The sequence below is a fragment of the Pteropus alecto genome, unplaced genomic scaffold, assembly GCF_000325575.1.
Source record: "Pteropus alecto unplaced genomic scaffold, ASM32557v1 scaffold34, whole genome shotgun sequence".
NCBI lineage: Eukaryota > Metazoa > Chordata > Mammalia > Chiroptera > Pteropodidae > Pteropus > Pteropus alecto.
The window spans coordinates 1,242,576-1,267,864 of NW_006435763.1; the positions used below are offsets into that span (position 1 = coordinate 1,242,576).

Consider the following 25,289-nt stretch of genomic DNA (forward strand, 5'->3'; position numbering starts at 1 on the left):
TGCAATCACGGGCCCTCGCACAGCCGGCGGGGACACCGCCGCGGCTCAGCGTAGAGGGCCAGTCCCGGCGGCGATATCTCTAGCTCAGCCCGGCAGTCCTTCGAGCCCCCTTCGCGCCCCCGCAGGCCCAGCGCCCATGTCTGCGGCCGCCGCGTCTCCCTGCTGGTCGCGTTCCGAACTCCGCCTCCGGAGCGACCCCGCGCTCATTGGTCGACCGCCCCCTGCCCGCGCTCATTGGCCGGCTCAATGCCCGCGCTCATTGGCCCGAACAGTACGGGGGCGGGTACTTATTAGCTCCGCCCCTGGGGTTCAGACCTCTGAGTTGCTTTCCTGGTTCCGGACTCGGCCCTGGTCTCAAATCCAGTCTCCTCTGCGAATCCCCCACGGAGTAGGGGGAGGGGGAAAAAAAACCCAACACAGTTCAGTCCTAGACATATCCTATGCAAGTTGGAGGAAACCGCATCTTCCTCCGCACCTTGTTGGACTTGAGTATGACCTCTTTGGGACTCAGTTTACCAATTGAAAAAGGAGGCGAGATAGGGAAGGGGTGGTGACCTTTAATAGTGAAAATCTTTCCCAAAGTGCCAATTTTTCATGATAGGGATGATAAATTAGTGACCCCTTCCTTTCCAAATTCTGGCTGCTGGAAGCTCTGCCCATAGCGGGAAGGCGGGAAGGTAGGCAAGTGTACTGCATCATAGGGACACCCGACTAAAGAGACTCAAAGACAGTTCAAACCTTCAGCCAGTAGGGTCTGTTCTCGTTTCTTTGTACTTTGTAAATCATGTTTGAAAACAATAATACACGTGGTTAAACATTCAGAAAGTAGACAGAAAAGCGAGTCTCTCGTCCATTCGCTGATTTTCCTCTTATGGGCAACCTCGTAAATTCTTTGGAGACTGCTTTCTCACAACGCCTTCTAAAGCAGTGCGACAAATCTTTTAATCTCAGGCCACACTGAGCTGCTGGGTGCTTTACATGTGTTGCTTAGTTGCAGCCAGACGGGACACAGTAGTATGTTACCCCTTTTTACAGATGAGGAAACTGAGAAATGGATGGACCCTGGAAGATACTGGGCCTGCCAATGTTTGGAGGCCAGAACCTGCCCTCTTGTCTCTATGACGATTTCTTGCCTTGTAGACGAATTACAGAGCAAACCATTAACCTTCTACTACCTCATTTCTTAAATCGCACAGGGTGAAACAAACCTTCGTTTATTAATTCACTCTGCCGATATTTGTTGAAAAGCTATTATGCACCAAGCCTTGTGCTAGGCATTAGGGAGAATGTTGGCCCCGGCCCAGTTCTGTCCTGAGCACAGTAAATGGGACACAGTAGGCCTTAGATAACTATGAGGTATAGAAATAAGTAAATGAATGAATGATGAACAGAGTCATCTTACCTCTGCAGAGCTTCCCATGCCTTATCCAGGAGAGAAATTTAGCTACCTCTTCTTCTTGGCTCGCTTAGGAAGTTGAGTGTTTCTTTCTTTCTTTTTTTTTTATTAACGTGGTAGTTTTGGAAATGGCTTGGATTTGGGATGAAGACCAGAGAAATCCTCTGAAAGTACAGGACTTTTAGTTTTGGTACACCGTTACTCGAAGGCCTTTTAGCATGTATTTTTTAATTGGAATGGGAAAAGAAAAAGACCGTGAGGACAACAAACAAGGCCATTACCGATTTGATTCGGTTTATTGGGACATAAAAATAATGGTGCCTGGGTTTGAACTCTAGTTCTGCCACTTATTAGCTGCACGATCTTGGGCAAGTCAACCACCTCTGTGATTTAGTTTTCTCCACGGTAAAATGATAGAACCCACCTCATAGTGTTGTTAGCATTAAACAACTATATAGATGTAAGCGCTTAGGAGAGTGGCATTTTGTATACTCTATGCAATGGTTATTGTTATTCTTATCATAAAGCTAATAATTGTTAATATTGCGGTTACTGTTATTCCTCGACATCATTAATTTCCTTCTCTTAGATCTGCAGTTTTCACATTCCCGCCCACCCAAACGATACTGCGGACTCTCCTCTCGCTCCGCCTTTTCTCAAAGGCCGCAGTCTCGCAGCTGAGCGATGCACGCCGGGTCTTGTAGTTGGTTCGCAGAGTCCCGGCGATTGAGGCCTCGCAGGTGAACTGCATTTCCCAGCATTCCTTGTGGCGGCGGCCGTAAAGCGCGACGGTCGAACGGCCGGTTCCGGCTGAATGTCAGTGCAGGGCTGTGGGCCGGGGAGGAAGGTGGTTGGCGGTCTCTTCACCACCTCCGCGGCTTGCGTTGCGGCCGCGGGCTCCCGGCCGCTCGGCCGCTGGAGCATGAGACCGTGAGGCGAGCGACGGGCTGGGGCCGCCAACATGTTTGGCCGCTCGCGGAGCTGGGTGGGCGGGGGCCATGGCAAGTCTTCCCGCAACATCCACTCCTTGGACCACCTCAAGTGAGTGTATTGGGGACGGAGGTGGGAGGCCGCGGGGCTGGACATGGGGATCGGGGAGCATAGCCCCCGGCCGGGGGTCCTGGGGGATGTGAGAGCGGTGGTGGAGGGCGGAGAGAGACGCCCGGGAAAGGCTGTACGGTAGTTAAGAGGGAGGGCTCTGGAGTCAGGGCGCCTGGGTTCGAACACTGATCCCGTCACTCCTCGCTGTGTGACCTTGGGCAAGTCGCTTAGCTTCTCAGAGTCTCAGTATCCCCATCTATAAAGGAAGGGCATGAGATTTTAGTTTACAGACGCAGATTTCGTTCTTGTTGGGACAGATCGTGGGCACCAAGTTTTCCGGGGTCGTACTTCTTAGGCTGGACAGCTGGGGGGTCGAGGGTCAGAGGTCTGGATCCAGGAGTCGGACGGATCTGGATTCGAATCTATGTGTAAATTTAGGCCTCAGGTTCCTCAGTTGTAAAACGAATTGTGACAGCACCCGCTTTGTACCATTGTCTTGAGGGTTGGTTGAGAGAATGCTCGTAAAGCTGGAAGCGCATACAGGTACTCAATGAAGGGCAATAATTAAAAAACAATTTTCTTGGAGGAGTCTAGTGAGGAACTGTCAGAACTAGAGCTCTGGGGGGAGGACAGGTGCAAACAGGGTCCAGGTAAGGAGGAGGAGTACACAGAGTGGCTTTGCAGTCAGACCTGTATTCAAATTCTGATTCCACCACTTAATGGCTGTGTGACCTTGGACAAATTACTTCACCTCTCTGAGCCTCTGGTTCCCCATCTGCAAGTGGGGATGGTGAAACGTTGTGCAAGGATTCAGTTGTGTCATGCCCTGAAAGAAATTGACCCAGTGTCTGTTACACAGTAGGTGGCCAGTAGTGGTAGCTGTACTTATCAGTTAGACAAGGCCTTCCCAGACCACCCACCTAAAGTACTTCCCCCACACCATCAATGCATCTCTAACTATCTGCAGTTATCCTGTTTGTTTTTACCACTTTTCTGTCGGCTACTAAATTAGTATCTCCAGGAGGGCAGAGACTGCTTGCTTTGTTCAGAGTTGTATTCCCAGCATCTAGCGCTATGCCTGGCACATAGTAGGAGCTCAATAAATACTTAAAAAGTGAAAAAAAAAATGAATGAACTGGGGAGAGCTGCAGAACATAGAGGCCAAGCCTAGGATTTTTCCAGCGGGGGTTGGGGCTATGGAAAATAGATATCTTTGAGGAGGGAATAACTTCAAGGAGGGAAATCTAGCTGGGGGCGGGGGTGGCGGGGGGAAGTTGGGTGGAGGAGGAGGCAAACCTTTGGTGGTAAGAAATAGGCTGGTTTCCAGAGGGAGCTCCCAAGATTACTGATGGGAAAGAAGAAGGATTGAGCGGGGAGGTGGGGAACAGTGGGAGGGAGACAGGGGTCCATGGAAAGGATTGGTGGGAAGGAAATTAGTTGGGGGCTTCTCATTTGGCCAGGTGTGGGGGTGCTGTGATTTTCAGCTATGACCTTTCTAGCATGGAGCATGCATTTAATAAATGTCTGGATCTCAGAGAGTCGGGGGGCAGGAGGGCAGATCCAGGGTGAGGGATGGTTTTAGGGAGTGGTGGTATGAGAAGATATGGGGAGGAGAGAGGCCCAGGACAAAGAGGGGGTGTGTGAAAAAAAAAAAGGGAGGGCAGCTGGACGGGAAAGGGAAGGGCTTAAGGATTTCAGGAATGTAGAGAGTGGGTGGATGTGGCTAAGAAGGGGAGGGGGGTTGGGCCTCCTGCCAGCACCCAGGTACCTGCAGGCTCTCACCTAACTGCCTGTCTCTAACCCTTTTAAATTACTTTAATATTTATTGAATGCATTTTCTGTGCCAGGTACTTGCTAAGGACTTCCTGTGTGTTGTTTTTCCTCTAGTCCTCACGAGTCTATGAGTTATAAGAAAGTGGAAACTAAGGTTCAAAGAGGTTAAGTACTTGCCCCCAAATGACAATAGCTGAAAAATGTCAAAGCCAGAATTTGACTTGGGTACTTGTACTCATTACACTGTCTTTTTGAATAAAACTTCCTTGTAAGTCGATTTGGGAGACTTTCAACTGGGTTGAGTCTCACTGCCCAATGGGATATCTTCACCCTCCTGCCAGCCAGGGAATGGTAAAGGTTCTCAGGTTCCTTTGAAGTATCCTGGGAACCGCCCAAATAATTGTTTAGGTCGCATGGCCATCGGGCCCTTTTTGGAAATCTGAGCTACCTGCCCTGAATCAGGCCGATCAGCTTAATCCATATTACAGCCTGAATAACCTGGCGATTTGTGTACTGGTGTGGGGCTTAGTAGATCCCAAGGTGACTTGGAAAAGAGTGCTATAAACAGCCAGTGCCCACCCCAATACTGGTGATGGTTTTCATTTGGCTCTGCTAGTAAGCATCTTGGGTTTTAGGTACAGAATAGCTCATTCTCTGAAGGATTTTGCAGGCTGATGGGAGAGAGCCATAGAGCCAGTGACTGCACTGCATGGCAGGTGCTGGCACCGCTGTAGGCACAGGGTTCTGTGGGAACCTTTTTGGAAGCTTTCTGAAGGAGGCAGCACCAGAGTGGAGTCTTCAGGGATGAGCAGGAACCACCATGTGGGGCAGCAGGCTGTGTGTGTTTTGCGGGGAGGGGATGAGGGGGACCCTAGGATTTGTGGGGTTCAAGGTGAGACTGGTAGTTATGGAAAACGAGGCTGGAGGTGGAATGAGGCTTGGGCTTCGTCTGACACGTGGGGCAACCAAGCATCCTGGTGAGCCTGGGACTGAGGGGTTTCCCAATGCACGGGACTTTAAGTATTAAAACTGAGAAAGTCCTGGGGATGTGGTACAGATTGGTCCGCCTACCAATGACAGGTGACAGTTTCTAATGCACTCTTGCCCTGACCTAAGAGAGATTAAGATATGTAAAAGAAAATATTAAGATGTGTAAAAGAATTTAGAATTGACATTTTTTGAGGGCACACAAAGCATCTGTGAATGCCTCCCCTTTTTTAATGGATTTAATTTTTAAGAACAGTTTGAGATTTACAGAAAATTGAGATAGTCTGGAGAGCTAGAAACCCTTTTTGAACTACATTATTCTACATAATATTCCCAGCTTTCAGACTAGAAAGGAATTTTCATGTTAGACAGTATTTTACTTTTGCTAAACAATAGAAAACTGTGTGCCTGTGATCTTTGTGTACTGAATCGAGTTCATGATTTAGTTGAAGCAGATTGACATACTAAGAGGTTATTTGCTACATGTCATGGTGGTTTATTGCCCAGACTAGTGGCGAGGCTGTGACATTTACTAACAAATGCATATCGCTGAGCAGAACCTTTAATGAGAGTCAAGTGATTGCTACTGAAACATCACCTGAACCAGGAACTGTGAGTCCACAACTGATGAAACTTTTTTGTTCTTGTGATGTGTGATTGTCATAATTCCGATCTCCCTTTTGTATGGTTTAAGATTCTTGGGTGCCAATGACATAAACCCAGATGGAATTGCCTTAAACCCCAAATGGAACCGATTGGCTCCTGTCACTGAACAGTCTGTCCTGGCTAAGCCGTGGCTAAGTCCAGGTGTTCAGGTGAAGCCATCAATATCTTCCTGTTTCCAGTTCTGATCTCTCCTTTCTCCTGTATTGGTGCAATTTTCAGCAGGCTCCAGGCTTACATCATATCAGCTTAGCAATCCCTGGGAAAAGCTTCTTTTCTTAGTATTGCTAGCAGAAGTCCAGAATTAAGTATTGTTAAACCAACCTGGGATCTCATGCCCATCCCTGAACTAGTGACAATGGCAGGGATTGTGGGGTGCTCTAATTGGCCTTTCCCTGGTGCTCGAGTGGCATCAGTTCCACCCAAGCTAGTGGTCAGAGGATGAGAGGAAGGGGTGGTTCCCCATAGGAAAATTAGGGATTATTACCCAAAGAGATAGAGAATGTATACCCAGCAGGCAGATGTTCACCTAATTGGTATATTCAACTTTTGTCTAAGATAGCACTGATTATTTTTAAAGCTTGGGGTACAATATTGCCAGATTCATTTTCTTAGATTCATTTCATATTCCCCGTGGTGGGTTCAAGGCACCCACTATGGCAAGTCTAAGTTTTTCTAGGCCTTCAGAGTGCTCCAGACTCTATTCCCAACCACCTGGTTTGGTAGCACAGAGGAGGGTCCTCAAAGCCAGGCTCTAGAATAGGAGCATCCTTGGTGGCTGGACACCCATTTAAATGGAGACTTGAAGGATGAGTGGTTATCACCGTACTGAGGTGGTGGGGTGCAGGGTGGAAGGGAGGACGCTCAGGCAGAGGAAGCAGTGTTTGAGAAGCCTGGTGGAGAGAGACCTGGGTCGTTCAGTAAGGGCTGTGTATGTACATGGGCGAGGAGGACGTGTAGTACCCTAGAGGAGAGAAATAAGGCGGAAGAGGTGACAGAGGCCAGGTCCTGCTGGGCCCTGTAAATCATGGTATGGAATTAGAACATTAGGCTGAGACCAGTGGGGAGCCATTGAAAGTTTTTAACCAGAGCAGTGCTGTGGGCCTGCCAAAGTTGGAGAATGGATTGGAGGAGGCAAAACTGGAGGTGAGTGTCCACTCGGGGGACTGCTGCCATCTTCTGGTAAATTAGGGTAGCAGTCCACTGTAATCCAAGGATATTTCTGTGCCATTTCACACTGATGGTCCTTCATACTCACTGTTATATGCATCTCATATGCCCACTTGTCTGCATCTTTGTTCCCTCCACTAGAATTCCCCTCCTCTTTTTGCCTATCCAAATGCTTAACTGTATCCTCTAAATACCAGTTCTTCCATAAAAATTGCCCTGGTGACATCAGCTAAGAAAAAGTTTTACCATCTTCTCTAACTTCGCATGTTCTTGTTCTCGCTGTCTCACTCAATTAACACATTGTTGTATACAGTCTTCTCATAGCCAAAGAGTTAGAATAGCTGTTAGATGCTCTGAGCTCTTCAAGCTTTATCCCTAGAAAGCTGGCCAGCGTTCCTCAGGCATGTCCTTTTGCCGTCAGAAATGGTCTTACTCGGTTATATATTAGGTTGTCTGTCTCCCAATTTGAATATAAGCTTCATGAGGACAGGGATGTATGTGGCTTGTTCACCTGAAAATTGTCAGATGCTGGCACAGGGCCTGGCATGTAGTAAGTGATCAACAAATATTTGTCACAGGATGAACAAAAGAGGCAAGTTCTTGCCAAGCTTTTCTTAACAACAGCCTGTCCTTGCCAGTTTGGTCACAGTGTCCGTGCTGGAGCTGTGAGTTTTTCTAGGGCCAAAAGCCCTGCCTACACATCGGCCATGATTGCCAGCTCCCTGGCATCTCAGACCCGGTCTCACTCGCCGGCCCTGCTTGACATCTTTCAGAGTGATTCATCAGGGGAAGCACTGCCTGTAACACCTTTCTCTAAGCCTCTAATGTGGTTCCACGCTGGATGGAGCTTCTCCTTGTCCTTCTGGCCAGAAGGCCGAATGCTGACCAAATGAAGGTTTTCAAGGCACAGAGTGGTCTGGGGAATATCTGAGACATCTCTGCCTTGGTGCTGAGGAGGCCAAACAGACACAGGCTCTGTGTACCCGCCCTCTCCTCCACACCAGATATCATTATTTTGGGAGGATGTGCTTTGGGGCAATGGATTTCTAGCCCCTGAGGCCTTTGTCACGCCACTTGTCCTTTCTCACACTGTAGCTTGCAGAAGGTTTCAGGCTCTTCCAATAGGAGCATCCTAAAAGCTATATTATGTTACAAGTTATAAAACTTGTATGAACTTGAACTTAGTATATCTATCTCTGAAGTGGACATAATTGTTATTAACTGTAATGGTTTAACTTGTGAAGTAAGTGACTCTCTTGGGAAAGCAGGGTCTGTTGGGGTAGGATTTGTTTACTGTCTATAGTCCTAGGTGATGAGCCTCTAGTGTGTCGGTCGCACATTGACAATAGGCAGCAGTTCTCCAGTCTCCAGGCATTTCAAACTCGTAAGCTCATCTCTCATGGTAGAGTTTGGTAATATGCAAGGGTCTGATATTGGGATTTTACATTCTATAGAGCTTCTGTTAGAGATATGGTAATGCTGGCTGTTTTCTGAAGAAATGGAGTAAGGGCCAGTTATAAGACTTGCCTTAAGATCTGATACTTATTTTCATGCCTTTTTGGCTTGTTTATCTATTTGATTTTCTTGTATGCCAGGCATTCATAACTTCATGTCAATGATTGGCTAAGAAAAGTGTTGTTTACTTCATCGTTTGCATTTTCTATACTATGATGGTTATAAGCATGGGGTCTGGAGTCAGACTGCCTGGGTTCTCTCTGTAGGGACTCTGGGCAGGTTCTAGCTTCCCAGAACCTCAGCTCTCCAGAGCATCAACTGGGTTTAATGAGTGACTGCATCTGAGACACTCAGAACAGGATCTGGCAGTAGGAGGCTGCAGCAGCTCTGGTGATGATGATAATAAAAATGTGCACACAGAGTTTGAGGGAAAATGTTATCATTGTAACAGTTGTTAGATTGTAAGAGAAAAGTCTTCATTTGCTGTAGTTAAATGTCCAACCACTCAGTCCTGGGAAACTTATCTGAGATAGGGACACAGCTTTGTTCGTAACATTGTTGATCATCTAAAGGCTTAAAAATCCCAATGCTCAGCAGAAGAGTAACTGCCAGTGTTTGTCTTTTCAATGGTATACTGTGTAGCCATATAGATGTTTGCAACAGTTATCAATAACAAAAAAAAAATGCTTTTAGTTTAGCCAGAGGTAGGAAGAAAAGATGGGCTTGGAAATTGACATACAACATGAACTCAACTGTATAAATATCCATAGCAAAGGAAAAGACCCAGGGAAATACCTTATATTTCTGGCAGCGCTCATCTCTGGGCATGATTGACAGTTGTCATTTCTCTTTTGTTGTTGCTGAAGTTTCCAACCTTTCTAAAGCGAGTGTTACATTTCTAAACAGAAAGTCATTAAAGTTATTAAACTATGTTAATATCCTGGAGGTGGTTGAATTACTTGATTTTCCAAAACAGCGGGATTAGATACATTATTAAAATATTAAATCCTAATCCATTAGGCTTCTTCCCCTTCCCCTCCCCACCGGTACGTTTAAGCAAACATACATTGAGAGTCTCTTCTAAAACAAGGGTTCCCAACCCCCAGGCTGTGGACTGGTACTGGTCTGTCACCTGTTAGGAGCCGGGCTGCATAGCAGGTTAGCAGTGAGCCAGTGAAGCTTCATCTGTATTTATAGACGCTCCCCAGCACTAGCATCACCGCCTAAGCTCTACCTCAGACCTTCAGGCACTAGATTCTCAGAGGAGCACCAGTCCTTGGTGGCAAAAAGATTGGGAACTGCTGTTCTAAAACATTATCTAAAACAGTGTACTGGGCATTGTGGAGAGAAAAGATGAGCAGGTACACATACAATCATCATAGAACTTCAGAGCTTGAGATCTAATGCATATTTCTATTTACCAGCAATAAACATTTAGAAAATGAATATTTCAAACACTACAATTTACTATAGCATCAAAAAACATCAAATACGTAGGAATAAATCTAACAAAAGATATGCAAGACCCCTCTCCAGCAAACATTGAAAGGAATGTGGTGAATGTCATGTTACACTACTGTAAAGATATCAGTCTCTCCATATTTAGCTATAGATTTAGGTCAGCCTTAAAGGAAATCTTAGGTATTTTTGTGGAAATGGAGTAGGTGATTTTTAAATTTATATGGAAATGCAACGGGCCAAGAATAGCCAATACAGTAATGAAACAAAAAAAAGGAAGGAAAAAAGTCGGAGGACTTTCACTGTCACATAGCAAGATTTATTATAAAGCTGTAGTAATCGGACAGTATGGTATTGGCACAAAAGTAAACAAATACATCAGTGGAACTAGAGCATCCAGAAAGTCCCACGTGTAGTCACCTGATTAATGACAAAGGTGACATTGCAGTGCATTGGAGAAACGAGGACCTTTTCAGTAAATGATGATGAATAAACTAGATATTCATATCGAAAACAATAAATTTTGGCCAATACCTCACACCAAACATAAAAATCAGTTCTAGGTGTACTCTAAGTCAAAGCGTGAAAGGTAAAGCAGTGACTTTTTTTTTTTAGAGAGATAACAGCATTTCTTCATGACCTTTGAGTGGGGAAGGATTTCTTAAGCTCGATAAACACTATCGAAGGGAAAGACTGATAAATTGGACTACATTAAAATTAAGAACTTCTGCTCATCAAAAGACCACTATAAAGAGAGTGAAAAGGCAAGCCACATTCAGAGAAAATATTTGTCATATGCATATCCAGTACAGGATTTGTGTTCACAATATATAAAGAACTCCAACAAATAAATAAGAAAAAGGTAACTCCACCTAATAAAAAATGAGCAAAAAGACTTGCACAAGGACCTTGCAGAAGATATTCAAATAGCCATAAATATATGAAAAGGCACTCACTTCAGTTATTATGCAATAAAGCCCCAATGCAATGTCACCATATACCCAGCAGAATTGCTCCACCGCAATAGGCAAAGGGCCAACATGTGTTGGAGGGACAGCTGGAACAGCTGGAACTCTCAGACCGGGCCCCGTGGCCCTTTGGCTGTGGCCGAGCTCCTGAATGCCCCTCACTCGCTGTCCTGGCTTGTGCGGCGATCACGATTTGCACATCCCCAGGTTACTGCAAGTATGAACATGCGAAGCCCTTCACACAGAACCAGGCATATAGGCCACGCGCCACACATGGGAGCTTCTAGAATTTTCTTTTCAGGACTTACTACCCTGTTCTTTCCCCTGGGTTTGTCTGTAAGGGCCTCCTCATAGTTACTAGAATTTTTTCCAGAGGTTATTTAATGAAGCAGCGATGATAACAACAATAATAATAGCCAGCACTTGTGTCGTAGATAGTAACTGCCAGCTTAGATATCTATCTTTTTACTCACTTATTCCTCCTAACAACACCATAATGTGCAGGCACGAAAGCATCATGGCACTGCTGTTTCTCCCATCTTACTGGTGAGAGAACTGAAGTTCCCAGAGATTAAGTGCCTTGCTCAAGATCACCCAGCTAAGACTAGATTTTCTACTTCTTGCTCTGGTTTCTCTGTACCTTCCCGTAACTGTTCCCTTAACGTCTCTTTATGACTGTTTAGATCCAGCCTGATCTCTCCTTCCTAAGTTCTGGAATATTCCTTGTATAACTTAATAATGATGTTAATAACAGCCCCCACGTAACAACCACAACATGATAATAGTAGTAGCTGCTACCTCTGTTTTTGTTGAGTGCTTACTGTGTTTCACATGCCATGCTTGGCTCTTTTTGTGCATTATCACATCAAATCCCTGGAGCAACCCAATGAGAGGGCTTTGAATGTCACCACTGCTTTATGGAAGCTGAGCTCCAGAGAGAAGTGCCTCGTCCAAGGCCACAGGTCGGAAGTGGCAGGGCCGGAGGTCAACTCCAAGTCTGTCTGTCGGACTCTAAAAGCCTGAGCTTCTCACCACTTGCTGATACTCGCTGTATTTGACTTTTGGACCCTTGACTGTGTTCAGTCTTTGAATGCTCTGATGTACCTTATGTTTATGACGACAGTCCCCTACCACCCCCCACCCCCCATTCAGCACTCACTGAGCACTTACTGTGTACCAGATATTTTGGAGTATATTGGGGTCACCAAGATCAATAAGATGATAATGCTGACCTTGACAGACTCAAGTCTAGTCAGGGAGGCAGATCATTGCAAATGAGGTTGGTCTGTGCAGCAGCAAATGCATATGGTTACGGAGGTGCCAGAGAGGAGGGAACAGTCAAACCCACTTGGGCAGGAGGCTGGGGAGGTTCTGTAAGGAGTGCTTTACCAAGAGCTGCCTGCACTGGGTTTTGAAATAGGAGTAAGAGTTGCAGCAAGGGCATTCCGGGCAGAAAGCACAGTGTGTAGACGTCAGGGCTAGTCCTAAAGGTTTTATTTATTTGTTTATTTATTTATTTAATTTTTTAGGCGAGGCAACCTTTGGTTGACCTCACAGATTGCAAGGACCTTGTCAATTTACAGTCCGTTATTTATTTATTTTTTTTTAGCACCTACAGCACCTGGTCTTCCTAGGTGGTCTCCCATCCAAATACTAACCAGGCCCAACCCTGCTTAGCTTCCGAGATCAGATGAGATCGGGCTTGTTCAGGGTAGCATGGCCGTAGACTAGTCTAAAGGTTTTAAACTCTACTATCCCTACCAGGGGTCTTTGGAGCAGACCCACTCACTGAGGCCACTGCCTCGCATGGGGCCTGAGGTATGATAGCGTGATGCTCATCGCTGTTATCCTCTACGTGGAAGGAAATACCAGAGCGGGGAGGATCTGCCTCTCCCATGGCACCAACAGTGCCTGTCACAGCAGGGAGTGGGTATGCTGTGGACCGCATGGAGTATCACTGATGGCCACAGTGTAAGTGACTCAATGGCTCTGAAACTTTAGTGGAAGCTTGTTCAAAATGCAGATTTGGGGCCCTGCACCCAGGAGTCTGTGGGTTGCTCTGAAACCAATGGGTCCTGATGTGCAATCTGTGTTGTGGACAAGAAGCCACTGTCAGGACAGAGTACGGAGACAGAATGGTTTCCTGTAGACAAAGGTGTCAAACAAGGGTGCATTTTATCTCCCTATTTGTTTAATCTGTATGCAGAACATACCGTACGAAAAACTGGGCTAGACCCAGAGGAAGGAGGAATGAAAATTCGTGGAAGAAATATCAATAACTCACGATGTGCAGATGACACCATCTTACTGGTAGAAAGTAGCAGTGATCTGAAACAACTTCCAGTGAAAGCGAAAGGAGAAAATGCCAAGAGTGGGACTCGCGTTTGAATCTCAAGAAGACGAAGATCATGACTACAGAAGAAACGCACAACTTTAACATAGACAGTGAAGACACTGAAATTGTTAAAGATTTTGCTAACTTTGGTCCAGTTGTCAATTCAAATGGTGACTGCAGCCAGGAAGTCAAAAGAGGGCTGAGACTCAGAAGGGCAGCAATGGAAGAATCGGGAAAGATCACCAAGAGCACAGATGTGTCATTTAAGGCCAAGGCTATGATCATCTACACCCTCGTATTTCTAATTACGATGCAAAGATGCGAAAGTTGGACATTGAAGAAGGCTGATGGGGAAAAAAATTGATTCATTTGAAATATGGTGTTGGAGGAAAGCTCTACAGACACCCGGGACTGCCAGAAAGACGAACAACTGGGTCCTAGAGCAAATTAAGCCTGAAATGTCACTGGAGGCGAAAATGACACACCTGAAGCTGTCCTATTTTGGGCACACCACGAGAAGGCAGGGTTCTTAGGAAAAGACAATAATGCTGGGAAAAACAGAAGGCAGCAGCAAAAGAGCAAGACTGAATACGACATAGATCGACTCTCTAAAAGAAACCACAGGCCTGAGTGTACAGGAGCTGAGCAGGGCTGTTGAGGACAGGACATTGCAGACAGCACTCATTCATAGGGTGGTCAGGAGTCGGAGCCGACTCACCGGCACTTAACACACCCGCGAGTCAGTTCCCTGGGTCTGGGGGTAGGGAACTAGCATCTGCAGCTTAGGTGATTCTGATGCAGGAGGCCAGTGAATCACAATTTGAAAAACTCTGCTCTTTGAGTCTCTTGGGGAGGATGAGTCAAGGACACATGACGAGAGATTTCTGAGTGGATCCCCCTGGCGGTTCGTCCAGGGTGGTTCAGTGCCATGGAGTTGCCTTATCACAGAGGGAAACTGGCCTCTGCTCCCACGTGCAGCCTTGCGGTAGATTTGGGCCCAGGTAGTGACTTCCGTTCGTGGAGATTTCTGTTCTAGTTATTGCATGGTAAATTTGCAGGCATTTTTTAATTCAAACCCAGCTTCCTTAAGCAGCAGATTGTTCCTTATTGTTCCATCTTCAAGGTTCTACCTTTTCCCAGTTTTTAGAGATTTTCGACTCTCCAATCTTTCCCTGTCCTGCTTTCACCAGCCCCCACCCCAAACTGAAGGCGGTGATAATAAGTCAGGAGATGAGTCGCTCCTTCTTCATATCCCCTTGTCCTTCCCAAGTCTGAGGCTTCCACAGAAGCTGAAATTACCTCAGCTGTGGGCTCTGGCAGTGCTGCCTCTTAAAAGGCTCCTAGGCTTCTGCTTACAACGGGCCTCAGCGACTCTTTCAGTTACCCTCACTGCCAGTAGAGGACTGGCCTGGGCCTTCTTGTCTCTGCCCCAGCCGCTAGCACAAGTCTGGAGCAACGTAAGCCTTCCAGGATCATATGGGTGGGTGAGGTACAGTGCCATGGTCTCAGGCCCACTTGACTTTGTGAATTCAACAAGCTGTGCTCAACAGATAAGATAGGTGCCCTGCAAGCAACCCAGTTCATGTGAGCCATCAGTTCCAATGGGCGGTCTGCACTTTATGGGGGATTATGGGCAATCCAAGGGTAATCTTGATTGCACGTGATTTTTACCTCGCTTGAGACCCACCCTCCCTAAACTGTGGCCCTACCTCTTGTGGGTCTTATGTTAGGCATTCAGCCCTAAGCCATGTTTCTCTACATGCTCCATGAGCATCAGACTCACCTGGGAGCATGTGAAAAAGACCAGTGCCTGCTCTTCCCTCAGCCCCCCTGAATCTGAATCTCCAGGTGGGCTCCCATAATCCCACTTTATCCAGCTCTCCAGGTGATTCTCTTATGATTGAGGGTGGCTGTCTTCAAGGGCTTGACCATTCTTATACCTCAGTTGGGGTTGGTGTGTCCCTGGTTATCTAATGCTTCAAAGCCATTTTCTTGAGTGGTGAGGTCTGTCTCATCTGAATGGAAATAGTGCTAACTGGATCTGAAAAAGCACAGCCATATTGTCCCCCAAGTATTGCTAATGGTCATTGAGCCTGGCTTTCATGTCAGTTGGTAATCTTTCCTTTCTCTCAGGTATCTGTACCACGTTTTGACCAAAAACACTACAGTCACAGAACAGAACCGGAACCTGCTGGTGGAGACCATCCGTTCCATCACCGAGATCCTGATTTGGGGAGATCAGAATGACAGCTCTGTATTTGAGTAAGGGTTTCTGATGTTTTTTGATTCTTCTTCTTTTGAATATTTTTCTAAATGGATATCAGGAGTCATTTCTGATGTCAGAATTTCACGTCAATTTGGTCTTATACAAATATATATCTCTACCTCTCTATCTATGTAAAATGTCCTTGAAACACTGTAGAAATGGAAGCTGAAAATGGGGTAATTATGGAAATGAGTCTCTCTAGAAAATCTGACAACATCGTGGATCATTTTCCCAGTGGTGTCTGATTATCATCCCCAAGGAAGGAGACAGTGTCCTGGATGCTTAGACTCTAAGGGACCCAAAAGGACCCTGCCCTGGGAGAGACTCTAAGGGTGGACTTGTTTTGTGTTTATTGATGGAGGAGGCTCAGTGCCGAGCTCTTGATGAGATAATCCCCCTGCGTCTCTCAGGACCCAGGGTGGAGGCCCTGTTGTCCCAGTTGTGGCTAAGGTCACACAGCTGTTAGTGAGGTGTTGAAGCAGTGCCTCCTGCTGGAACCCACACAAGAGTTTGTCTTTATTCTCTTGCTTCCTAGATGAGCAATCTTAGGCCAGCCTCAGTTTCCTCTTAGTCCAGCCTCAGTTTCTTCATTTTTAAAGGAGAGAGTTTCTTGCCTAGTGCCTGATATAGAATAGGCACTAAGAAATGTTAGCAGGTCATAATAAAAAAAAAGGTGTCTCTGTTGGAAAGTTAAAAAGAAAAAGCTGTTAACTATGAACTAATTCCCAGTAGACCTGGCTCAGGATCCGAGTGCAGAAGAAGTTGGGTTATGACAACCATCAAACACAACCACCAAAAATATTTTATATTTTTATATAAAACAATCTCAATTATAAGTATTGAGGCCACTTTAAAACCCATTTAAAAAAAAAATAAAGGTATTCTCTTTCCAACTTGGATTCTTATTAGCTATGCTGATTTTCTGGATAGCTCTATATTTTCATCAGGAGGATTAACTAAGATAAAGCTACTTATGGAAAGTGTAAACCTGTGACACTGGCCATGATCCCCAGAGGACAACATGAGTAATAAAGCAAGGTGTTACTTATAAATGGGACTAGCTTCTTTTAAGTATCCATGGGGAATTGGTTGGTCATTATATTTTTGGAAATGAGAGAGACCCTTGCGTTAAAGATTAGAAACCGTGTCCCTGTTTACTAGAATGCCCGCTTAAAAAACTCCTGAGCTCTTTGAGGTCCAGTAATTCTTAAATGGCTGCCTAACAGAGTCCCCAAGAGAATTTTTTTTTTAATACCTTTTTTATTTTGGAGTAATTCACGAAGATAGTACAGAAAGTTCTCATATACCCCTCCCGCGTGTCCACCGTTGTTAATATCTTTGATTACCGCGGTGCATTTTTTGAGCAGTTGATATCGGTACCTGATTATTGAATAAACTCCAGACTTGATTTGGATTTTGCCAGATTTTCCCATTAGTAGCCTCTTTTTGCTTTAGGATCCCAATTCAAATGTCTTCCGCAGTGCATTTAGTTGTCACATCTCCCTAGTGTCCTCTGGTCTGTGGCAGTGTCCTGTCTTCCCTTGTTTTTACAACCTTGACACTTTCGAGGAATACCTATGCCACCTGGGAGCGTGGGAGTTAAGCCTCACCTTCTGAAAGGGAGGAGTATCTACATTATTTGAAATTCTTCTGCATGGAAGATTTGTTTCTTCTCCCCAGTTATTTATTTAGTCAACCATTAATCAGTATGAATTCATGGATATTTATTTTATACTTTGGATTATAATCCAATACTGCATTGTGTATCTTGTTGCTCAGTTTGTCCCAGCTTTGGCCATCGGGTGCTCTTTCAGGTTGGTCCCTGTGTCCCTTTGACACGCCCCCGTCCTTTTGTTTTTTGAGCACTTCCTGACTTCTTGGTACTATAAGATGCTCTAGGCTCATCTTGTATTTTCCTTGCCACAGCCCTAGAATTAGTCATTTTTCCAAGAAGCCCCCCTCCCCCGCTCCTCTGGGGTGCTTTAAAAAATCCAGATCCTTGGACTTCATGCTGGATAAGCTCTAGGTACAGGCATTTTGATGAGTTCCTAAGTGGACCGTCATTGTGCTGCTGTGAGCTTGTTGGGTGATACTTGTAAACAAGGTAAACAAAATAGGTCAAATGATTGGAATATTCTGGAGTGGGGGATGGTCAATGTGAATGGCTCCCAGCGTCAGAGTTGGAAAAGATTTTAGGGGTCTTTTTTTAGGTCACTTATTCATTCATTTACACTTTGATGGGTTTAAACAGGCCCACAGCCCTGCCACCATGCAGCTGACAGTTGAGGGGCGAGAGACAACAAAACTAAGTCAACCAGCAGACACACTTGACTGCAGGAATTTGTTTAGAGTATCCCAGATGAGAGGTTATCTGGTCTTAGCTTAAATTCAGAGAACATATAACTAGAAGCATTGCTTTCTTCCTTTAAAGAAAGACACTAGGGCATTCTTTCTCCTTTTCAAGACTAAAAGAGCCAATGTGTACCCCCAAAAGCCAGTGCCACCAAGTTGTGTACAGACAAATGTCCTGTCCAGAACAAGAATGGCAAATGCAGATGTGGGAACTCCTAGGGTCCCCCACCAAACCAGCATCTTCTATTTCCTTCCAGTTCTTTTTCCTTAGATATGGAAACTACAAACTTGACAAATTAGAAACCAAAGCTCTTAATATTCAGCATTATCTTGCCCCTTTGTGGGGAATTCCCATTGTTGTTGTTAACACTCAAAAGACATGGAGAGCCGAGGAAATGCTTAGTTAGGAAAACGAAGGCTATAAAATATTTGATGGAAAATTCTGCTTGTCGGGTTTATAAGCATAGATTACTGTGTAATCATTTCGCAGGTAAAGGTCTTTCCCATTCTGTCAGAAATCTAGTTAACTGCTTCCCAGAATCCGCACTGTTCTCACATTCTGGGAGGAGTGTTTGAAAGGTCGCATTGGCCTTGGTGGAAGACAGCGTCATGGGAGCTGGATAGCACAGCAGCCAAGGCTGGGCGGGCGACGTGGCCTGGCTGCTTTGCGGATGGGGGTGGGGGTACACATGTGCACTCTGCATGTAGCCAGGATGATTTGGACTTTCACATGTGGAAGCAAACCGCTGACACTTTCCCATTCCCTCCCTAGCTTCTTCCTGGAGAAGAACATGTTTGTTTTCTTCCTGAACATCCTGCGGCAGAAATCAGGCCGCTACGTGTGCGTTCAGCTGCTGCAGACCTTGAACATCCTCTTTGAGAATATCAGTCATGAGACCTCACTTTGTAAGTAGTATCCTTGACACCTACCTGCCTTTGTACCACCAAGTGTCGGCAATATGTAGTTTGGCATGTTTTTTGTGTTGTTTTTTTGAATGCCCGTGCTTGCCATGAGTGCTTGGACTGCCGTGACAAAGTACCCCGGACTGGGCGGCTTAGACGACAAATTTATTTTCTGAAGGCTGGAAGTCCAAGGTCAAGGTGCTGCAGGGTTGGTTTCTGGTGAGGCTGCGCTTCTTGGTTTGCAGACGGCTCCCTTCTCGTTGTGTCCTCATGTGGTCTTTCCTCTGTTCACGTGCGTGCGCGTGTGCGCGCGCGCACACACACACGCACGCACACACACACGATTCTGGGAGCCCTTCCTTTTATAAGGACACCAGTTCTGTTGGATTAGGGCCCTGCCCTAGGACCTTATTTAACCTAATTCTCCTTAAGGGCCATCTCCAAATACAGTCACATTGGGGATTAGGGCTTCATCATAGGAATTTTGGGGGCGCTCAGTTCAATCCATAACACCACGTTTATCCCTGCATGGTGAGTACTGTGAAGGGTTAAGAGAGGGCTGCCTCCTGCTGAGTGATTCTGTTCGTGTTTCTACTTCCTAATTTGTTACTAAAGAATTAGGAGTCACTGAATAATCAGTCAGCCAAGGGAACAAGCATTGGAGCAGCAGGAGGAGGGAGAACTCGCCAGGGAGTATGCAAGGGTGTGGGCTTTAGCATCCGCAGGACTGGCACGTGTGACTTGGAGCTTCTTCTCTGCCCTCACCATGTCCCCGGTTCTTCATCCGAAACAACCCCCGCACCCCCGCACCCCCGCTCCCGACAGGCAGGTGCTGTCCCTGCCCTCATTTAAAACCCGGAGAGTTTGAGTCATTGGCCCAAAGTGACAGAATCGAGAAGGGGTTCATCTCAGGCGAGTTATATCAGTGGTCCTTAACTGGGGCGGCGGGGAGGGGGTGCCTCCAGTGGATATTTGTCAGTATCTGAAGACATTCTTGGTTGCGGTAATGGTGGTGGTCGTGGTGGGGTTTGCTACTGGCATTTCATGGGCAGAGACCAGGGATGCTCCTAAATATCCCACCCTACACAGGACGACCCACAACAAAGGATTCTACAGCTCAAAATGTCAGCAGTGCGGAGGGCGAGAAACTCTGATTAACCCTGATTAAGGTTGAGCATCCTCTGTGCTCGACCAGCGTGCTGTCTTTGTTAGTACGAGATGACCACACCAAGCCCCAGACCCTGCTGCAGAAAGTAGGAGAGAGAGGCCAAGTGACCAAATGTCTATGTCTGAGGCGGACTTTAGGTTCCCCAAGACAGGTTTGAAAAAAGTTTCTGGTGCGTATAAGGAGGTAGAGATGGTGTCACTGACATTCCTTTGGGGAAGGAGGGAGAGGTAAGAAATAGCGGTTGAAGGGAGGCTATCAGAAGTGGCCACTAGATGGTGCTTCTGTCCCACAAAACTCCTCACACTGCCCAGTGAATGTGAGTTGACAAACGTTGAGTTGACTCACTCTCCTTAAGTGGTTTCTCTTGTTATCAGCTTTTGTTACGCTGAATATGAATTATGTGTGGTTTCTGAAAACTCCAAGTGGGGAAGACCCAGCTCAGTAATGCAGGCCCTGGACTCAGAACCACACATTCCCCACGCATGCATGGGGACTGATCCCCAACCGGACTGTTAAAGACAGTAGTTTCCACTTCTACGAAGAGGAGCTCATCCTAGTACCTGCGGGATGGAGTGGTTAGAGGACTAAGCATGACTGCGTGTGTGCGGCGCGTAGTACGGGCTCTGGCAGACGGAAGTGTCCAGAAGAGCTGGTTTTATCATTAACTCCAGCGTTCCTCCAAATGCCTGTTCTCTGATAACCCCTTTCTAAGCCCAGCAAGCCACGGGCTGCTAGATTAAAGATGGGGGTTGGGACAATGAAACATTCTGGGGATCCTGGATCACATGGCTTTTCTTGTAGCAGGTCTAAAAAGGGCTCCCTGAGAAAAGAAACTCAGGCAGATGCCACTGGCTCTATGAGGAATTCACCAGCGCGCTTTTATAAACGCTGCCAAAGTGGCAGAAATCACTGCCTTGTTACAGAACTTAAATTTGTGGGGGATGAGACAGATAGATGACTTTTGCTTTTATTTTTATTTTCTAATTATAGAAAGAAAATGTTCTCATTATTAAACAACAACCGAAAAAAAAAAATCAAGCATTACAAAAATATAGAAAGCAAAAGCTCTATAGAATTTCACGCTCAGTTCAGTTTACACATACCATTCTCATACCATTCTGCCGTTTGCTTTATTTCCCTCCAGCCTGCCAGTGTATTTTATTTCTTCGATTGTCCGTTTATGCATCCTTACGTAGTTTGGTTCAAGGGTTGCATTTTGTTGGGTCATAACTTATTTAACTTGACCATGGGCATTTAGGTGGTTTCCAGATTTTCGCTATTACAAGCAGCCACTTCACGAGTGCACCTGTTGTTGCCTGTGACATAAGTGACAGAAGGCCCGAGAGACTGAGATTACTTATAGACTCCTAGGTTTATTATAAAAGGATACCACAGAAAGTTGGCTACACAGTGAGGGGGTAGGAGAAAAATCCCAGCCGAATAATAGACGCACCCCCGCTGCCCTCATGGTGGCCCCCCACCACCCACAGAGTCACCTTGTGGAGGCCCTGGAAAAGTCCCCACGGGGCAGCGATTGGAGCATGTGGCTTTTCCAGCTCAAGAATGTAGGCAGGAGGCTCATGGTTGCATGTCTGAAGCTGCCAGCATTGGCATCTGTACTTCTGGTGGCCCGGAAGCCACTAACCAGTCACGATGGGGCTCAACATGACATCTCCACAGTCTCTGCTCTTTCCAGCCCATCGATGCCTAACCACAGCCAGAATGACAGAATGGAAACGAAGTGCTCTAGGCAGTAGCATCCCCTAGGCTGCTTGGGTAGATGATGGACTGTTCAAGCATGGAATACTAATTAGCAGAAAGGAAAAAAGGGAGTAAATTCCCACTACGTGCAGCAACACAGATGACTCAGATATGATGAGTGAAAGAGGCCAGACATAAGGAGCATGCATGGTGTGTAATTCCACGTACGTGAAGTTCAAGAACAAGCAAAACTTACTGGTCTATGGTGATGGAAGTCAAAGTAGGGTTTGTCTGTCTTTGGACAATGGGTAATGACTGGGCAAGGGAACGAGGTGCCTTCTGGGGAGCTGGGGATGTGCTGTGTCTGATCTGTGTGGTGTTTATGGTGTCTGCGCTTGCAAAAATTCATCAAGCTGGACACCTAAGATTTGTGAGGCGTGTGTATATATATAAAAACACATAGGTACGTGTACTTAGATTCATATATATGTACATTTCCACGTATATCAAGCTGTACACTCAAGATCTGTGACATGTGGAGCTTCGTTTTCAAACACAGTAAGATTCTTAGGCCCTCACTCCAGACCTCTCTGGGAGCAGGCTCCAAGATCTGTCTCAGGAATTGTTCCAATCGGGAGATTTTGAAAACCGTTTTAAGACTACGTCCTTCACGGCCAGTCTGTAAAGTTAGACTCCCCAGTGTGCTTTTCTGAACGCAGTGGCTTTCCTGGAGAGCTGGCTTCTCCAGCTGCGACCTGTGCCATGTCTTCTCACAGCCCTGGACTCCCGGGTGGCTTTTGTGTTGTGTTTGGTGATTCCAGTCTTTTCAGTAATACTTTGGCCTAAGGTCAGTACCTTATTGAGCCAAATAACTTAATGGTTTATTTCCAGTTCACCCAAGAGCAGTTGTGTTCGGTCCTGGGAATACAGTGGTGGAGATTGTGACTGCAGATGATAGCAGTGAGAATAATGGCAGTGCCCGTTACCGAGTACGTGCTTTGTGTCCCTCACTGTCTTTAGTGCTTTTCATGTATCATCTCCTTTAATCTCCACAACAGCCCCGTGAGGCAGGTACTGTATTTTTAGTTTTTAGACAAGGAGACTGGGGAGTGAGGAGGGTAAGTGGCTTGTGCAGAGTCACCCAGCCAGGACGTGGCAGAGGCAGTGTGGGTCCAAGTCCGCGTTCGAACCCAGTGCATCTCACATACCAGATGATGGCAAGCCCTTTAAGGTTTCTTAACACAGAGTGCTGGGTCCACCCCAAAGATCCGACTGGGGGTCGGGGCTGGGGCCCAAGATCCAGTGTGTCCCATCAGCTCCCAGTGATGCCGTGCTGCTGGTCTGAGGACCAGTTTTGAGTAGTGACGCTCTGAATCACTCTGCTCTACTGCCTCGCGTGTCTGCCTGTGGGTGCGGATGTCAACTGTGTTTTGCCTTTAACCATTTGCTAGGAGGCAGGTGGGATGGTACAGAGCTCACAGGTTGGCAGCTGAGCAACCAGACAGCGGGGACAACGGAGCCTGCTTTGCAGGGTGGCTGGTGAGGACTCAGAGGAGAACATGTCTGACAAGGGCCCAAAGCCAAGGTCACGAACTGCAGGCCCACGGGTAGTGGCTGGTCTTTTTTTGCTGGCCAGTGCAGCTTTAAAAATGAACTGATCTAGTGGCCAGTGTTTCAAACTCAGAAGATGCAGCATTAAAATCTGTTTCTTAGCTTCCTTTGCAAAGTCGGAAGCTCTTGCCAGGCTGGCCTATATTTCTGCAAGGGCCTGGAACTGGGAGCTTGGAGGGGGTGGCCATTCTACAGTTGGCCCCAGTATCCCAGACCCTTGTCACCCAGGTTTTATTGTTGGCACCCAGTAGTGATGATGTTAACACAGGCTTTGACTCTGGGCCTGAGTTTGAATCCCATCTCTGTGATTTACTGTCTTTGCATCCTTGGGCAAATTAATCAACTTCTCTGAGTTTTGTTTTGTTTTTGTTTTTTTTTTACTTATCTGTAAAATGGGAAGAATGAGACCTACGCTATAGTATCGTCATGACAATTATAATGGAAAGCAGTCAGCTTGCTACTGGGCTCGTAGTGGAGGGTCAGCATAAAGTGGCTTTTATGAAATCTTGTTACAATATAGGGAGAAAAGAACTGTATGAGGCCTTTTGTGACTTTCAGGGATGACAGAGTGACTTTTGCTAGCAAAATGGGGAAGCTTTTTATAAAATACAGTGCTTTTTACCCTCATCCATTGGTGGTTTGTGAAATGCCCACGCACAGCTCATCTGTCCCACTCCAAGCTCTGTGTTGAACTGTGCCGGCCATAGAAGAAAATGCTCAAGTGTTCTTTTCTGTTTAGCGTGGGAGGCAGGGGTAACCCAGGCCTTTCTCTGGCATTGCTCTTGAACTTTTTAGTGACTATGCATAATGGCCTATTTCTTTCCTGGCTAAAGGTTAAGCTCTCTGCAAGCTTGTTTAACCTCACCCACCCAGAAGCTTGACTGGTTCGGGTACATTTACACTACCACCTGCCTGTCACCTGACATTTTCTGCTTGTCTTTCCTCTAGCACGAATTAACCGGTTTTTCTTTTCTTTTTTTTTTTCCTCCCTCTAGATTATTTGCTCTCTAATAACTATGTAAATTCTATCATTGTCCATAAATTTGACTTTTCTGATGAGGAGATTATGGCGTATTACATATCGTTCCTGAAAACACTTTCGTTAAAACTCAACAACCACACTGTCCACTTCTTTTACAATGAGGTAAGTAACTGCCACGTGGTACCTTTGAGAGGAAAGCTAGCTGGTCAGAGCAGCACCTTCTTTCCCGGTGGCCTTCTCTCTGTTTACAAAGCACTTATGTGTTCACTATTTCCTGACTTTCACAGCAATACTTGACCTTGGCATGCTTAAAATTTTTTAAAATTTAATAAGTTACCTCTCCGTTTTTGATGTAAAATTCAATTTGTGCTACCGAAGAGCATTATACCTGGCAGGGAAAAATGCTTGGAAGTTGACTTGGGGTCATGTTGCCGTGTGGGAAAATCAGGCACTCTAGACAGACCCAGCTTTGCCACTTCTCTGCTGTGTGACTTTAGAAAAGCCCCAGTCCTCTGAGCCTCAGTTTCCTCCTCTGAGAAATGGGAATGATAATACATACCTTGTAGGGTTTTCCAGGGATTGAATTAAATGTGATGATGTCTTGAAAACACCTAGTATATATCTGGCTCCCTAAAATCATAGCCATTGCTGTTCTTTACAAGTCAACATCCCTGGTATTCCTTGGGAGAATTACTAGAAATTTAAATAAATAAATTGCTGTCGTTTTCACAATTAAAAGTAGCTTGAAAAATAAAGTCAATTTATCTCACATGCCAAAAGGTACATATGCCGGCTGTCCTGGAACTGATTCATCCTGTAACTCAACCACTTTATCGAGAACCCAGGTTTTTCTATCCTTGGGCTCGACCTCTCATGGTCTCAGAATGGCTGCAGCAGCTCCAGACATCACATGCTCACATGCCACTGCTGAAAAGCCCGATGAGATCACTTCCTTATTTGTGTTCCTTTTTAACTTTCAAAAACTTCTTTCCCAGAAGCCTCCTAGCAGACCTCTTCTCATGTATCACTGGTTAGAAATCTGTCACATTTATTGAACAGT

At 46.0% G+C, this 25,289-nt stretch overlaps 1 protein-coding gene and 1 non-coding gene across 2 annotated transcripts in view; one reads left to right on the forward strand and one right to left on the reverse strand.

Annotated features, from left to right (window-relative positions):
* Positions 1 to 2,193: 2,193 nt before the first annotated feature.
* Positions 2,194 to 25,289, forward strand: part of CLEC16A (C-type lectin domain containing 16A) — a 201,540-nt gene continuing 178,444 nt past the window's right edge. The window contains exons 1-4 of the mRNA XM_025046098.1: positions 2,194 to 2,437; positions 15,380 to 15,508; positions 18,637 to 18,770; positions 24,243 to 24,391. Coding sequence (XP_024901866.1) covers positions 2,358 to 2,437; positions 15,380 to 15,508; positions 18,637 to 18,770; positions 24,243 to 24,391 — 492 coding nt within the window. The 5' untranslated portion in view covers positions 2,194 to 2,357. The remainder of the gene's footprint in view (positions 2,438 to 15,379; positions 15,509 to 18,636; positions 18,771 to 24,242; positions 24,392 to 25,289) is intronic.
* LOC112479132 lies at positions 12,521 to 12,639 on the reverse strand. Its single transcript, XR_003046063.1, has one exon. It is a non-coding gene; the product is annotated as a 5S ribosomal RNA (ribosomal RNA).